The sequence below is a fragment of the Chionomys nivalis genome, chromosome 3 (assembly GCF_950005125.1).
Source record: "Chionomys nivalis chromosome 3, mChiNiv1.1, whole genome shotgun sequence".
NCBI classification, from domain to species: Eukaryota; Metazoa; Chordata; class Mammalia; order Rodentia; family Cricetidae; genus Chionomys; species Chionomys nivalis.
The window spans coordinates 47,921,984-47,940,214 of NC_080088.1; the positions used below are offsets into that span (position 1 = coordinate 47,921,984).

Below are 18,231 nucleotides of genomic sequence, written 5' to 3' on the forward strand. Positions count from 1 at the left end.
AAAATCCTAATGGCTACCACAGGCTGATACCACTGCCCTTTTCCACACATTTCAAGATTTCTGATGAAACTGTGTAGCCTTGCAGAAAGTACACACCAATATAGATGTGTGTGTGTGTGTGTGTGTGTGTCTCGCTTACAGAATCCCTGTTCTTGAGAAAGAAACTGAGGCTGAGTTTCTAATTTACTTTTTCAAGTCACAGCTATAACGAGAAATGCCCCTCCTTTGTTCAGGGCTTCAAAGAGCACACAGAAAATGGAGAGAGCCGCCGTACAAGCCATGGCAGGCTTTGTGGTTTCCGCTCACATTCACGTTAGCACCTATAAATAAACTCCTATTCTGTGAATAAATTCTTATTTAAAACAGAAGAAAGAAATAGGAAAGGGCGAAAACAAGGCAGGAAAATGTACCAGTGACAAATTCAAATGCTAACATGATTAAAACGGCCTCTTAAATCTCTCAGGATGGAGGGTATGGGGAGGGGTGGGATGGAGGGTGTGGGGGAACAGAATGGAAAAGCATGGGGGTAGGGGACAGGATGGAGGGCATGGGGGAACAGGCATGGAAGGGTAGAGAGAGGGGCAGGACAGATGGGAATAGGTGGGGAGGACTAGGATGGCAGACTAGGAGGGGACAACTGCATTTCCAGGTCACCAGAGGAGCCTACAGGGCAAACGAGATTCTCTCTTGCTGCACGTGGGTGACCCTTTTCCAAACCTAGCCTTTGAAATTCACGCATTTGACTAAATCTGAAGATATACTGGTTCAGCCAACTATTAAATGGATCAATATAAATCAATCCGATTCTTCTGATCTTTTTATTATCGATGTCTGGAGAAATGCCACAGCGTCATTTTCATTAGTTTTCTGCAGCCCGATGGCTACATCCGTCCATTCTTCTCTTCCCCCATCACTTGTGTCCGTGACAGATTCTCTGATGCTAACCAAAGCTGAACTGAGGATGCCCTCAGGGCAACCACCAGGATGGGTGGCCACTCATCATGGGTGACTACCCAGTGGGCTAGGCTTTGTCTTTCACAAACTGTAGGACCATAGATGATCTCTCTCTCCCTCTTCCTCTCCTCTTTTCCTCCCCCCCATCCCACTCTCCAGGCTTTGGCTTCTAGCTATAAAATGTGGATCTGATGTTGTGGATCATCGTCAATAAACACAGAAAAGACATTAAAGAATGCACAGAATACAGAATGAGGAGAGCAGCAACAGGGTCAAGGACTTTATCTCATGGTGGGAGAGAAGGGAGAATGGGATACTGCTCCCACTTTGAACTCTGGGTTCATGTCAAGCATCTGCATCTTTTAAATAGGTGCTGGAGACACAGTTCAGTGGTACAGTGCTTGTCTGACATGTGTGAGATCCTAGGTCCAATCCCCAGTACAGCAAAGAAACAAACAAAACCGTGTTAACTTTATCAGTCTAATGGGCAAGCCAGGCTTGGTTGCCCACGTCTTTGATCTCAGCACTCAGGAGGTGGAAGCAGGCAGATCTCTGTGGGTTCAAAGGTAGCCTGGTCTACCAAGTGAGTTCCAGGACTCTTACACAGAGAAACCTTGTCTCAAAAAACAAAACAAGACAAATGGGCAAAGGACAAAGGACAAACCTGCTTGTTCAAATCTCACTAGCACTTCGGGGTCAGCATGAGTCTACTTCTCACACAAAGTCTGCAAGCAGATGCCACCGGCCATTCTTTTCTCTGACCCACAACCCTACAGTTTGTCTGTATGGTTTACAGTTAAACCTGGCTATATTTTCTCTGCTGTTTCCTGTTTCATACACACAGATCCTGTTTCTCTAATAACATTAGCAACTTCTTTTCTTTTTTCTTCTTCACTGGTATCATCTATGCATGCACAAAACCATATGACTCACATCTACCGGTGGCTAGAGAGACGGCTCAGTGATTAAAAGTGCTTGCTCCTCTTGCAGGGGACCTAGGGTCAGTGCCAGCGCCACTGTGACTTTCACAACTGTCTACAATTCCACTTCCAGGAGATTCGATAACTTCTGATCTCCTCGGACTCCTACACACACATGGTGCACATACATACACTCAAGCACAGATTCATAAATAAAATAAATAAAAAATTTAAAAGATAAAAATTATCTTTGCAAGAAAATTAAATTGCAAATCTATAAAGGTGGACACCTGGCTAGAAGTTTTGTTGGGAGCAGGACAAGTGTTTCTACCCATAGCTAAATGACTTCCTGAAAGCAGCAGCTTTTCATCCTAAATCCTTCAATTATTTTACAGGTGCTTGTTGAACCTTATGATGCACTGGGCATTATTCCTATCATTAAGATATGCGGTGACTGCAAGACTTGCTTTCTATAACAAAACAATGCATATGTGCACGGGATTGTTTTTACCAAACATCTTCGTATGCTTTAGCCACCCATAATGTATTATACCCAAAAGCCAAACTTTGGAAAGTCTTCTCTAGGGTCAAATGGTCAAAATCAAAACTAAGTTATTTTTATCCTAGTTTCTCCTGGAAAAACAAAAGAGGAACAAAACCCAACCCCATCTCCATACATGGACAAACCCATCCTTCCAGCCCCAGCCAAGATGCAATTTCCTGCAGAAAAGATTTATTTTGGTTCATGGTTTCAGCCCATCGTCATAGGGAAAGCAGAATTAATGGCAGCAAGTGTGCGTGGTGGGGAGTGGGAGAATTCCACATTGTGGTGGACTGAAAAGCAGAATATGAAGCTTGAACAAAGTGGACTGGGCTACAACCTTCCAGTGGTTGCCTGTAGCAGTCTCCTGAGGTCAGTGAGGACCACCTCCTCAGGGTTATACAGTTTCTCCAAAGAGTATCACTATCTATAAACAAGTGTTGAACACGTAAGTCAGTGGGGGACATTACAGATTAATACTGTAACACTTTGCAGAAGAAGGACTGCAGAGAAACGAGAGGCCATAGCCAATCCCAGCCCAGCCTGGTCCAATTGGGCTTCATCTTATTCACACAGAAGAGGAAGCTGCCTCCACACACACAATCACTTCTACCCCCATTTTCTACAAGGCAAAGCCCACCTAACATATAGTGTTAGAGAGAGAAGGCCTGAGAGGCAGATAATAAAACAACATGGTTGCAAAAAAAATAATTTATTTGTAAATGCTCCTAAGGCATTATATATTAAAATTCCTCATTACTTTCCAAAAAGTACAGGCACAGAGAGGTTCACATTTGACGTAAAAAATAAAGGGGAAGAAGAAAAATCCACCCATTTCAGTACTTTAAGGAACTATACTGAAAATGAAACAATAAATTACTATATAGAAATTATTATTACTATAACATATAGTAGATAAATAAGAAAGCAAATTCACATTGTTCCAAACCCTACACTTGATGCAGACTCATACATAGCTATCTGTCAGTGACCTGCATCCATGGCTAATCTATCTGAGGTATTAGGCTGGGAAATTTCCCATTCCACAATGAAACTCTCTCCCCCAGAATTTCCAGAAAGACAATTTCCCCCAACAAAACAAATATTCTATTCCCTCATGACAGGCATTCTCTATCTGCAGGTGACTGATACAGTCACTAACTTCCTTGTGGCCTTCCAAAGGACAGGCATGCCTCTTTTGACAGTTTCAAAAGGACAGAGTCTCTGCTTAACAATCATCTGCAGTAAGACGCACAAGTACCAAGTCAAGAAACTGTGTCCTACAGACAGGCTGGTAACACCAGTCAATACAAAGCCAGTATGCGGTATCAGTAGCAGAAATTAAGCAGTCCTAATGATCCTTCAATGAGTTTTACATAAAACAGCAATGATAGTAATAAAAACCTGAACGGCTGGCAACCTTAAAAGATGACAGCATGTTCAAAACTCACAGACTTATGTTTTCAAAAAAAAAAAAAAAAAGATACTGAGGCATCTCAGGAACAATGAAGAGATGAGAAACAAGATGCATCGAACTTATTTCTGTAAGTAACACTCAGTGATATGGCTGAGCGCAGTTGTTCATACACCTAGGTATAGGTGGTGGAGGTAGATGAAGAGTTATGGTCCTTAGGTCTTAGAAACACCTTTCTGTTCCTCCCATCCTTTGCTTAGAGGTCTATCAAGTATAATTGTGAGGGGAGAGAGGGCTTGATTGAACGATTGACTCGGTTCCCCATCCCCTGACTACTTGCTTTTGCCTTGCCCCATCAACACAGGTTAACAGCCAGGTACTCTGCTTGTACTACAGGAAAAGCACCCATGCTCGAGCAGAGGCAGCCAGTGCTTCAAAGGCAGCAGGAATCTTGGGTTGTGGATCTTTGGTTCGCCCCAGACCTCATCTAGCTCCTGAATCCAGCTGGGACAGCTCTCACGAATTCAGCAAATGGAACCAGGCTCCCTATCTGTGCGGCATGAGTGGGAGGACTGTCTCCTTCTGAAACTGCAGAAGATTGCTTTCTGACACAGACCAACCTCCGCCACTTCATTCTAGAAAGAAAACAAAGACAAACCAAAGTTACCACCATGCCTAGCTTCCTCTGTCAGCTTCACCCAAACTGGAATGACCTGGGAAAAGAATCTCAATGAGGGGTTGCCCAGGCCAGCTTGGCCTGTGAGCCTGTCTGGGGGTGGGGGTGCTATGGTGACTGTCTTAATTAATGTGAGTGGACTCTGTCTGAAAGGGGGCAGCACCACTCTGCAGTCTGGAGCTCTTGATGGGGTAAGAGTAGAGAAGAGTTGAGCACCGAGTGTAAGCGCGTTCATTTCTTGACTGTGGTTGTGATAATAAAGAGAAACCTGAAGTTCCTGCTGCCCTGAGTTCCCTGCAATCACAAACTGGAACCTGAAATCAGGTTTTATCCCAGCAACAGAAGTGAAACTAGGCCAGTCACTAATTTTCAGAAACCAAAATAATTTTCAACATTTGTTGAAACATTTGGCTTTCTGGAGTATGTAATAGTAGATCAAATTGGAATAGCCACTAATTATGAATAGAGAAACTTTACTCTCTGTGTGCATGCACAAATACACACATGCATATCGGTAGAATGCATGCAGCACACTGGATCCTCTTCCAAAGGCAAATAGCATTTCCCTTTTTGGATGCTAATTTATTTGCAAAATAATTTATATTTTTATTTGCAAACTAAGTGGATATTCACTTATTTTGGCATGATTGGTGACAAATATGTGATAGTCTTTTGGATAGTGAAGGCATTTTGACATTTGACCCTTCTCTGTACTCCAACTGTGGCAATGACTAATGCATGAGCAACCCAAACCACCTTCAGTGTGCCAGGAGAAACGGACAAGGGACATGGTGGTTTAAGTGGAGGTCCTCACATTGACCCTGGTGGACACTACGGGGAGAGTTTGCTGCTCTGTGTGGGGTGCCCAGTCCCCAAGGCCTACTTTTCCCTACACTGCTTTCTCACCATTCTGTCTGCTTACAGGCTGTAAGCTCCAGAGAAAGAGACCGGCTTGAAGAAGAGTGAGTAGAATAATGACTTGGCACAAGACAAGGCGGCAACACTGCCAAGCCAGGTCATCTGTCCCAGTCCATTGGCTTAGCATTCCAGGTCCTAATTCTTCACTTTCTCTACTTACCATAGAGCAAGAGAGATTCTGGGTCCAGTCCGAGACTCTCACAACTAGACAGATTCTTATCGTGGAAATTCTGTCGCACAATTCCAAGCACCAGCTCTTCACTCATCACGAACTCCATGAAGCCATCATCCTCAGCCGGAACTCCGAACTGCAAGTGGTAGGTTACCGTGGAGTTTTCAACGCTGGAGGCCAAGTCATTGAAACAGACAGACAGACATTACAGTGAACAACTAGAATCACAGTGAGGCTCAGAAGCCACTTTTAGCATTAACACTTCTTTGGCTCCACGTCTTCCTGTAAGCAGCTTCCGAGGGTGCACTGGCCTAAGAGAACACACTGCCCTTGACCCCGCTTCCGCAGGCCATCACACAACCATCACCAACTGCTCACACTTTAGGGGTCCACCTTTGAAAGGGAGGGACACAGCCCTGCTATATAAAGAAAGACTGAGAGTTGACGCAGCACCCACCTACATCAGCCTTTCATCCTGTAGGGCCGAGCAGGAAGCCTGGCCTCTCCTCCTCCGCGATGCTCATCTCCCTGTTCTCAGTGTTGCCACTACGTGTATGCATCAGAGCTAGTCAGTTTAAGGAGTTCTTTAAAAAGGTTATTTATTTATTCTTTCATAAGTTCTCGCACACATACGCACACACACTTTGATCACACCCTCCCCCAGGTTTAACCAGTTAACCTATAAACATGATTATGGTCTGAGCCAAGGCTCATTACCCTGACCTAGCTCCAGACCTCATGATCCCCGCGCCCAAAATGCCCTGCGCTCCAGCAGTGAGTCCTACCTCCTGTGTTTGGGGGTAATACTCCCCTATATCCACTTCCAGAGCCCCCTAAGACATGATGACAAACTATTAATCCTTTATTAATGAGACCTAAGGAATTTCCAACCCCAAGGAGGCCCTAACCTTTTTATCTTTTAGCACACATTTTTCCCCAATTTTTTATAGTGAAAATAATTATAGGCCCTATCCTTAATTAGTAGCTTAAGCTGCCCTATAGAGGCTACCTCACGGTTATTCTAGTTATATGGTTAAGATGACCCCTATTAGGCTCAGCAATAAAAAAACCAATAAGCAGTCACATTAGAGAGATTCTTCTAGGCAGAGTATTATAGAGGCTTCAGTCTCTGGAGTTAATCAGGCCACTGCCCTGCTACGATAGGCAAAGAGCTCCCTCTTGAGGCCAGACGTCACATAGGCTACTGTCTGTACATTCTATAATGCAGGGGAGAACTCAGTTTGCAAACTTTCCCCAATAACAAAGAAGTGTGCCAAGCTCTGTGAACCAAATAAATAATGAAGTTTAGACTCTAACAAAGCCCAGGTATGGGATGCCACTAAAGGCAGTCTTAAAAGCCCGTTTTCTATCTCCAGTCCAGCTACCTGAGTTTGAGAGTGACCTGAATTATCCCCTAGCAATGTGATTTATCACGACAGAGGATGGACAGGCGGGCAGGCAGCAGTTCTGTATGCGCACTGCTAAGGACATGGGCTAGTTGATGAAAAGGGCCTGAGGTGGATTTCATAAGATCAAACTGCAAGGAAAGTGAGAGCATCAGGCTGCCCAACCCAGTCTGAGAACGTAATCCCTGCAACCCCTGTCTCCCCAACCCCAACTGCCACCCCTGACCCCCGGCTGATTTATAAAAGGCAGAAATTTGAGAGATGTTTTTCTGTGGGCTTTACCACAGCAGCCCATCACTGGAGTGGGTCTAGTGACTGATACAGCAAACAGTATTTTAAGGTTCCTGATGGGCCAGCCTGGTCGGAGGTAAAGAACTCTCCGTAGATGTAAATACAAGTACAAGGGACAGGGATGTCATTTCACACCTGCAAGGGCAGCAACCTTGAAAGTTGGATCAAGCCAAGTGTGTGAGGTCCAACTATGCAATTCTTCCTTTCCTGCTTGCATTTTTGTGCCAGTGACTTATGATTGAAGGCAATATAGTCAGAATTGGGCAGTGGGAGCCTACCGAGACTTATAAAGAGAGCACGAGCAAGGAACTCAGGACCGCGAGGGGTGCACCCACACACTGAGACAATGGGGATGATCTATCGGGAACTCACCAAGGCCAGCTGGCCTGGGTCTGAAAAAGCATGGGATAAAACCGGACTCGCTGAACATAGCGGACAATGAGGACTGCTGAGAAGTCAAGAACAATGGCACTGGGTTTTTGATCCTACTGCACGTACTGGCTTGGTGGGAGCCTAGGCAGTTTGGATGCTCACCTTACTAGACCTGGATAGAGGTGGGTGGTCCTTGGATATCCCACAGGGCAGGGAACCCTGATTGCTCTTCGGGCTGACGAGGGAGGGGGACTTGATTGGGGGAGGGGGAGGGAAATGGGAGGCCGTGGCGGGGAGGAGGCAGAAATCTTTAACAAATTAATTAATTAATTAATTTTTAAAAAAGAAGAAGAATGAGGATAGCCTTAGACTGTAGATACTTTCTCGTCCTCCCCCATCAGGTCACCACTGGCGTTAGATGCTTCCCACAGTTCTATGAGCTTGAGTGGGAGAATTTTAATAGATAACACTGACTTTGATGACTACCTCTCAGTGACACCTGAGGAACAATTGACAAGGCTTTGTCGCATAAATCTTGTTTAAAATACTTTCAGTAATCTCTGTGATATAAAACTATAATTAATTAACTGACTCCTTACACACACACAAGCACACAGACCCCCCCCACACACACTTTGGTCTATATCCCCAAACTATTAAAAATTTTATGTAATTAAAAAATGTATATATATATATATATATGTATGTATGTATATACATGCACACTGTGTATAGTAAATATGTACACAGAAAAAATCAAGACCAAATTGTTGGGGTTGTTAATTCTGTAGAAGTGAGTGTAATTAGTCATTGATAGCAGCACTAAAGAAAGGAGGCAGAAGGTAGACTTGACTGACAGGTTTGTCTTTATATTCTTAATATTAAATGAGGAGAATATAATCCTAGATCTCTTTTGTGGCACGTAGATCGTGTCACTTCTGGTCCATCACTCTCTGAGATTTATGCCTATTTCTGACCTAGATTTATGTCTAGGCCTGTCATTTCCATTTTTTCTGTGTTGTGAGATTCCAGCTGAGCTACGGGGTTTCCAGGACCTAGTCCAGCACAGCACTGTGATTCTTTTATTGGCCCCTTCCCTGCACCTCTTGGCAATCACTGTGGGTGGGTAAACAGTGATGGCCTGGGCAGGTGGATGGGTTTCTTCTGAGCAAGAGACCAAGTTCTGTGCTCTACCCTTGTGGAGGCTCAAAATGTGAGCCTGTTTCCACGTGGACCAAAGGTCAGAGGGTTGGAGTTTTACGCTAGTTCCTTAAAGGTTGTGGTGCTTCCACCTCAAACAAAGGTCCCACCTAGTTATTGAACAGAGAGTTCTGCTCTCTCAAGGTTATTGTCAATAGGTGTGGCCAATTGCCAGACCTTGTACTCCAGGAATAGAGAAGTAGATTTGTTCCTACCTCAAACAAAAGTCTAAGGATCCAACTAAGTTCCAGTTCCCTTTATGGAACTTTGGATTCCACCCAGGGAGTGGTTTGCCTGCAGAAATATTTTGGTCTAGGGTGTAAGCATGACTTGTTTTGTTCTAGCAATATAACGTTTAACTGTGAATGTAGCCCGTGACTTTCATTCCCTTGTATCATGTTAATGCAGTCTTTTGTCTTACTCCTACCTTTTGGGGTCAGGGGTATTTTAAACAGGAAATTACATGCGGGCAAAACGGGAGAAATTTAGTATTCACTGGAATTCCCTCTTGACACTATCCTATATGTTCCTCCATTTTATTATTTTCATTTGTGTCTTCATATTCTGTACTTCTAATCCGCACGCCTTTAACCTGGCAAGAGGTATTTTTGCTGTGGCTGGTCCCCAACATTACCTGAAGTCCACGATGTCAGCTGAGGTGAAATAACGACTCAGCGCCGGTGACTGTGTATACACGTCGGTGAGCTAAACACACAGCAAGAAAAAATACACAAGTCACTGGTGATCATCTCACAAGTCAGCTACAGAAGCAAAGGACTTCTGCATTCACTTATCTAGGAGCTCTAGACTAAGAGTAAGACAGTGGAAGCTGACCACAGATCAAAGCTCACTGAACTCAATAAGTTCAGTGTTCAAAATAGAGTCTCATTGAGAGTCAAGCACATGCCTATAATCCCAACATTCTGAAAGCTGAGGAAGCCAGACTTCCCAGGAGTTCCAGGTAAGCCTGATCTTCATAGTGAGTTCTAGGTCAGCCAAAACTGCACAAGACTCTGTCAAAAAAATAAAAAATAAAAATGGGCTTATTGATAAGGTCCGAGTAACTCACTGGGAATTGTCTACATCACTTAGGAATTGAGCTGACACTTGGTATCCTCAGTGGTACTATGGTCAGTGATCCTCAAGCAGAAGCTCACAGAGGCACCACAAACTGCTCAGGGAGTGGGTGGGAAGAAATGGGGAGGGATCAGTTCAGCACAAGCCACTCAGCACCAGGGACATCACTGGTCGTGGGCTTCTTTCTTTCTTCTGCAGAACGTCATTAGTAGGAGAAAGGTCTATCTTGAACATCAGGTCCAGCACTTCCCCAGGCAAGGGAACAAAGTGATGAAGTTCCAAAGATATGGAGGCTTTGCAGTAAAAATTGCATTCATCCTAAAAATGATAACGCCCATATTTCTGCCACCTGCGCTTCATGCCTTCACGTTTGCCATGCAGTAGTCTATGATTGTTTATTATTTCTTAATGAACCAATTCGTGGATTGAAATTACCAAAAGTCAGAAATATACAAATGAGGGTGTAAGGGTAGGTAGACGCTGCAAAACCAAAATGAGGCCCATGAGATTGGGCAAACGAATCTGGAAGAGAGAGCGGATGGGGAGACCAATAGAACACATGTGATAGGAAGGAGAAGGGGAGAATTCTAAGGACAGACCACTACAGCAATGATGGTGGCTAGGAGACAGGGGAGAAGAGCGAGTGGAAGAAAGAGACAAAACTGTGCATATGAAAATACTACTTTTTTACTTTGTATTCTAAATAAAATGGTCGAAATGCATTTGATACACCTACCATACTCAACATCTAGCCTTGCTCAGTCTACTTTAAAGATGCCCAAAATACTTTCTTTTGTTGGCCTACAACTGGACAGACCCATCTAACACAAAGCCCATTTTATAATAAGGTGCTATACTCATACAAATTGTCTAAGTATTACCATTAAACCCCAAACCAGTAAGGATGTATATGTGTGATTTCACACCACCAAAAGTCTGGAAACCATAAATTAAGAATTAGGCATTCTTGGGCTGGAGAGATGGCTCAGAGGTTAAGAGCATTGCCTGCTCTTCCAAAGGTCCTGAGTTCAATTCCCAGCAACCATATCGTGGCTCACAACCATCTGTAATGGGGTCTGGTGCCCTCTTCTGGCCTGCAGGCATACACACTCACAGAATATTGTATACATAATAAATAAATATAAAAAAAAAAAAAAAAAAAAAAAAAAAAAAGAATTAGGCATTCTTTCTCCCTTCTGTGGCACTGGCCAACACCCTGACATTGGTATGTATCCTTTTTTCACTTATGCTTGGAAATCACTACTTTTTATAGAAATTATAACAGCATTTTATTTATGTTCAAATACATTCTTAACAGCTTGATCAAGCTGGTCTCAGATTCCTGACTCAGTATCTTCCTGCCTCACATTCCCAGGTAATTGAGACCAGAGATGTATACCATTGTGAGAAAATTAAGACTTACTTTTTTTTTTCACTGAAAATTACATTGAGAGTCATGTCTAAGAAACATCTCATCCAAGGCCCTTCAGTCTCCCACAGAGACTGCATTACATCATTACCCCAGTTCATCCGTTTCCCCACTGATGGTCATGTGACTTCCTTCCATGTTGTCTTTACCATAAACTATGCTGATGCAATCATCCCCAGACATTTCTGTGCACCTCTTTGTTCATGTGAGAATCTCCCCGAGGCACATGGCAAGAAGTGGAACTACTGGTCCAAAAGCAGCTGCATCTTCAACTCAGCTCATTCCTGATGAACGTTCTCCATTTTCCTCTCCTCCATGCACTCATTCCTATTCAACTCCCCATACTCTTCCAAGCTTTGATTGGTCCTCCCATCAAGGTTCAGAGATACGAATCCTAACCCCTCTGTACTAGAGAACACATGGCAGATGAAATTTACAGTGTTTCTTCTGCATTTACATTGGAAAATTAAAACCTTGTTCCCCAATGCACTAGTTCTAGGGTAAGGCAGCAATGGGCTGGGATCTGGTACCACTCTCAGCATGAGCACAGCTCTGGAATTAAAGTCACAGCTACATCAGAAGCAAGACTGGACCCACTCCTGCTCAGCCCTGTTCTGGGCTTCTCACTTCACCAGTGGTGAGCTTGTAATGAGCTAGCCATCTCCAGGTATACCAGGAAGCCCTAGTGAGCCATGAATTTATCCAGTAGTAAGCACTGTAACATGCAACACGCAGTAGAACCCTATGAAGGTGCACACCTTCTTTCCTACTTAATCTCAAGGAGGTTGTACAACCAAGCACTCCCACCTAACTCAGTGGAAATCCAGTGGTACTCGGGGTGTGTATAGTTCTAATCTTAGAAATGGAACCTTTAAAAGAACTCCACATGAGAGGAATTTTGTTATTCCCTTTCTACAGATTAAGAACCAGTATTCCAAGAAGTTAAAAACTTGCCAGTTTCTTCACACACAGCTCGTAGATTTTGAGGGCCAAATTCACTTTTATATGTGATAGACATGAAGCCCGGGTGAGAGATGTGTCTTTCACTGAAGTATCAGGAAAGGAAAAAACAAAACACAATAAGAGCTTCGGAGGAGGGTGGGAAGAAGTCGTCTCAGCTCTTGAGCTCCAGTATGAAGAAGGTGGATGATGGATCAGGGGAAATTCAGGTTCTAGAAGGCAACATTCACTGCTCAGAATGAAGGGAAGGAGATGGTAGCTGGAAGATGCTACAAAGGATGTTTTCTCAAGCATAATAGTAACCAGATGCCTCTCTTTTTGTAGACTGTGCCTATCATTCTTCATAAAACTTAGGCATGTGGTGTGTGTGTGTGTGTGTGTGTCTATGTGTCTGTGCATGCACCTGCCTGTATGGAGGCCAGAAGTCCTCTTTCTCTGTTGCTCTCCACTCTGTCTTTTGAGCTAGTGTCCCTTCCTGAATTCAGAACTCACCAAACAACTAGACTAGGTGGCCAACAAGCTCTAGGAGTCTTCCAGACTCCCATTCCAGACTCACTCACCCCAATAATAGGATTATAGATTCAGGCATCCATGCCTGACTGCTTTATATGGATTTGGGGGATCCAAATTCAGGTCCCCATGTTTCCACAGCCACTTCCCCTACATTATTTCCCACCTGCTCTTTCCCTACATTCCTTCCGAAATCCACCCTAGAATCTAGCACTCTGCACATAGCAGATGCTCAGCAAAATGTCAAAGCTAAAATTATAAAAGTTGGAATGTGTGACTGGTGCACAGTTAGTGCACACTCTAAGGGTCTCTTTGCTGTTGTATTTAAGACATATAGTCATTTCCTAAGAAATTTCTGGGTAACTTCAGTAACACCCCTAATGCCAAGGTTCTAAATCTCACTGGTGATCTCTTTAAGAGAGATTGCATTCTTAATTTGAACTGATTCATTCCTCAGATGCTAAATGACAGAAATGCTAAACAATCAAGGAGGGTTTATTACCCTGGCTGGCGCTTCTCATTGCACACAGCTATATCTGCATTACAAAAACTCAGTTATAAAAATTAACAACAAGACTACGTGGGTCAGATAGGGAGACCCGTCTATTTCACTCTTTTATCTATTTGATTTTTGTGTTGTGTTCATAGGAGTCATGGTTACAGAGCATATTCCAAGCTCTAGGCACTGTCCACTTGATAGCTAGAATAGCAATGTTTATGGTGTACAATATCCTCTAAAAACTGTTTTTGTTCCTACATTCCTTCCTCCCTGTCTTCTGATGGGTCCCCCTGGTTCCACCTAATGCTTGGCTGTGAGTCTCTGCATCTGCTCCCATCAGTTGCCGGATGACATCCCTCCGATGACAACCGAGCAAGGTACCAATCTATGAGTATAGCGGAAGGGGTTGAAGATACCACAGAACATGCCCCACAGGACTCATAGAGGCTCACAGAGGCTGAAGTGACAAACACGGATCCTGTATGGGTCTGACCTGTGTCTTCTGCATATATCTTATGGTTGCATAGCTTGGTGTTCTTGTGGGACTCCCAGCAGTGGGAGGAGGGGTATCTCTGACTCTTTTGCCTGAGCTTGGGACTCTTTTCCTCCTACTGGGTTGCCTTATCCAGTCTTGATATGAGGGTTTGTGCCTAATCTTATAGTACTTGTTAGGCCATGTTCTGTGGATACCCCCTGAGAGACCTGGGGTTTTTTTTGTTTTGTTTTTTGTTGTTGTTGTTGTTGTTTTTTTAAGGGAAGCAGAGGATCTAGGGAAAGGGGATGTTGAGAGAGGAACTAGCAGGAGTGGAGGGAGGGGAAACTACAGTTGGGATGTAATGTAAGAAAGAAGAACAAAAGTTTTAAAGTGTTTTTGTTTGGATGTTTTTATTTCTTCAGAGTTTGTTCGGTTGGTTGGTTGGTTTGGTTTGATTTTGGAAAAAGGATTTCACTCCAGGATAAGCTGGCCTGAAAATTTACTATGTAGGCCAGGTTGCAATCTTCCTGTCTCAGCCTCCTAAGTGCTAGAATTAGAGCCATTAGCTATCCCATGTACCTACTCATAAGTTAAACACTTAATATTCTGCTGAACATCAAGTGAGCTATCCTTGACTGGAATGACAATATCAGAGAACTGGGTGAACAAGAAGTCTCCCGGAGCAAGGAATGATGTGCTGAGACCCGACTCTCAGAATGGCAACAACTGAGGGTAGCTCTGGTACACTGCTTTTGTCACACTTTCCCTGGAGTGGCCACCCAACCAAAGGATGAGAACTGTCAAATACAAATTATCTGAACGTAGCTTGAGAGGTTGCTCAGTGGTTAGAACCACTCACTGCTCCTGTAGAGGACGCAGGTTCCCAGCACCCAGAGCAGGTGACTCACAACCCATCTCTCTCCAGTTCTGGTGTCTGACACCTTCTGGCCTCCATGGACACTGGCATGTGTGTGATGCATATAAACTCACAAAGGCACATATGCATTCTCATAAATAAAATATTTTAAATAATTAAAAAGTTGCAGGAAGACTTTGCTGTTGTTGTTACACTGCTATGCAAGCTAAGACATCCAACCAAGGTCACCAAAGCCGGATTTCTACGCTACCAGGCTGAAACTAGACTGTGTGTCCAACTATCTGGGAAGTCAGGATTAAAGTGACAGCCAGACAGGCCAGTTTCAACTTGAAAATGATGTTCCCTCAAGGCTTTATATTTTCTTGTAAAAGCCAATAACCTGAACCAATCTATGCTTAACAAACCAGTTATTTTCTGCCATTCTCTCTCTGTGTCTCCACTTTACAAGGACGTCATTGTGGATGACCTAACCACTCTCTTCTCAGTACTCCCTTCTTCAAGCCCTTCTAGTTCTATAAAACCAAGCTCCTTTGCTCAGACCAGAGGATTTATTCCTTTATGAATTAAGGTGTGTCACATGTCTTGGAGAGGAATAAAGCCAACCAAGCTTTGCATGATGCATTTCTGCAGTTAGCACTGGCGAGCTTAAAACAGGAACCTGGCAACCAAGAGGACAGTGTGGGCTACATAGGAGACTCTGCCTCAGAATTTCCCTGGGTCTGGTATGAACTCCCATCTTTGATAGCCAAGAGTGACCCACAAAATTTTCAACCTGTCTGCAGAGCTTCCATCTTGCAGAAGATTCTTCTACATTTCCCATCCCACAGATCATGTAGCCAACCTTCCAACCAGGAGGCTGGAGGTACACTCTTCTTTACCCCTTTCCAGCCACTCAGTTCCTCTGAGTAAAGATGCCTTAAATCTCAACTCTTTCTTATCACCCCCAAGGCTGCCCCAATTGAAACTGCCTTCATTTCTCAGACGCACACTGCTGCACTATCTCAAAACTAGTCTCTTCGAGTATTGTCCAGAACCACACAGGAGGAAGAAAATGAAAATCTAGCCTTGTCAATCTACAACTTAAAATCTTTACATAGCCAGGCGGTGGTGGCACACACCTTTAGTCCCAGCACGCGGAAGGCAGAGGCAGGCGGATCTCTGTGAGTTTGAGGCCAGCCTGGTCTACAAGAGCTAGTTCCAGGAACAGGAACCAAAAGCTACAGAGAAACCCTGTCTCAAAAATCCAAAAAAAAAAAAAAAATCTTTACATAGTCTCCCCAAAGGTGGGGAGATCCAATGACCTACCCCCTACTTTCCTGTCTAGGTTAACCCCTATAATCCTCAATACAACATACTCTAGCCCAGTATACCACTGCACAGACCCTTGAAATAGATACATGTCCTGTTCTTCCATCTTCCTGTCCTTTATAAGGAAAGTGTGTGTGTGTATCCTATATGTATATATATCCTATATGCATATATATCTTGCATATATATCCTGTATGCATATAGATATTGTAGTATCTTTGCCCTTATTTTATAACTATCCTGAGTACCAGCTCCTTCATCTGCTTTCACCCCCAACTCACATAGTTTAGATGTACCTCCTTTGTAGATGTAGAATACTGTGTGAGAGACTGGGGAGATGACTCGTTCATAAAGTATTTGTTGCTTAAGCAGGAGAATCTGAGTCCAATCTCCAGAACTCACATAAAACATCAGGCATAGTAGCACCCGCCAGTAATCACAGTGCTGGGGAGGCAGGGACAGCAGGATCCCTGGGACACACTGGTCAGCCACCCTAGCCAAACTGGGTGTTCTCTGGGTCCCAGGGAGAAAGTCTATCTACACTAATAAGGTGGAAAGCAATTGAAGAAAAGACCTAACGTCAGCCTCTGGCGGTTTTGCCACACAGAAGACCCACTGGCAAGCATTTCCTCCTGCTGCTCACTCTAGAGCTTTGCCAACCGCTCTAACAGAGTTTATAATCCAATGTTAAGACCTCCATAGACAACACACAAATCATAATCACCCTTTTAGTGAGCAAGTGAGGCAAGTCCTCTTCATTAGTACACTCCTCTGGAATCTTAAGCATGACGAAGAATGTTTTGTTTGACGATAATTCAGGCATTTCATTCTCATCTTCATCGATGTAAGTTACTAAAGAGATTCAGGAGATAAAACGAAGGTGAGAACACGCATAAAATAATGAATTGAATAAAGACAGATGTGGTGATGTACACCTGTAATCCCAGAACACAGAGGCTGGGGAACGACTTCAAGTTCCCGGCCAACTTGATCTACAAAGTCAGCTCCCATGACTTCATGGTGAGACTGGATCTCAAAATATACAAAGCCAAGAAAAACATTACTTCTATAACTAAACATAAGATCTGTACTGATGGACGCTGAAGCCTAGACACAGTAAATACAAGCAGGAATTCTTTCTTTGAGCAGCAAAACAGAATAAAAGAGAGTTGCTTGTGTTTATTTTGATAAATGTTTTGTTGGTTTTAGGGCAAAGGGGTCTCTGACACCACTGAATATAGATCAGGGGAAGGACCAGGAGGAAAGAACTGGAAAAGCATCAAGTTTTTTGCAATGCTGAACCTGAAGGTTAGCTGGGTACTCAGGTGTCAGGACAAGGGCTAGAAGACAGCTTGGACCCATACAGGGAATGATCGCAAGCAGCTTCAGGGAACCACCTTCCATTTCAGTGCTGTCAAAGACCGTGAAGAGACAGTGATGTCACGGACAAGCATGGAGGTAAAACTAGAAAATGGGGATATGAGTCTATGTCTCCAAGCATTCTAAGTCAGGGCACGGGCATGAAGTCATCGCTCCAACCACAGAAGGGGGATGTTGACATACTCTGTTTGCAGAAAGGAAGCCAAACTTCACTTGGAGCCCCAGGGCCTGCAGAGCCACTCCTGGGACAATGAGCTCTGTGTAGCTTGTGTTCTAATGACTTGTGCTAATTGATTTTTAAACAGTTAAAGCTGGAGAAATGAAGGAATGCCACCCAAGGAGCCAGGAGCCAGAAGCTGGCACTGGTGTGCTTAATACAGCTCTCCTGGCTCGGGTCCAGCTTCACGGACTTGCTCCACACAGGGGGCTACCTCATCTGGCCTGTGAAAGGCGTGGGCAGCTGAAAAGCTAGGTGCTCTCAGGCGTCCCCCTGAAATCCTGTAGAGCATACGTAACCGACTCTGCCTCTTTTACTGGCCTTTGAAAGACCATGCTGGAATGGATTCAGTGTTTGTGACAGAAATGTGGATAAAATACAGGGTTGTTCTGTCTCAAAAAATCCAAAAGAAAAGCGATTGAAGATGACACCCAATGTCAAACGGTGGCTTCCACGTGGGCATGCACGCACACAAACGACACATGAACATGCTCAACAGTCTTCCCCAGCTGTTAACCCTGTGAACTACAATAGCGCCCAGTGTAACAAAATATGCCCACGGATACAATAGAGGCAAGGATGTTTTGGGAGGAGCCAACTGCTCTCTGATTCAATTTAAGTCCAGTCCACTAGAG

General features: G+C 43.9%; 1 protein-coding gene across 1 annotated transcript in view; it reads right to left on the reverse strand.

Moving 5' to 3' along the window:
- Nucleotides 1–2,625: 2,625 nt before the first annotated feature.
- Nucleotides 2,626–18,231, reverse strand: part of C3H3orf52 (chromosome 3 C3orf52 homolog) — a 33,463-nt gene continuing 17,857 nt past the window's right edge. The window contains exons 3-6 of the mRNA XM_057764635.1: nt 16,724–16,851; nt 9,499–9,569; nt 5,584–5,765; nt 2,626–2,708 (exon numbers count right to left, since the gene is read on the reverse strand). Coding sequence (XP_057620618.1) covers nt 2,626–2,708; nt 5,584–5,765; nt 9,499–9,569; nt 16,724–16,851 — 464 coding nt within the window. The remainder of the gene's footprint in view (nt 2,709–5,583; nt 5,766–9,498; nt 9,570–16,723; nt 16,852–18,231) is intronic.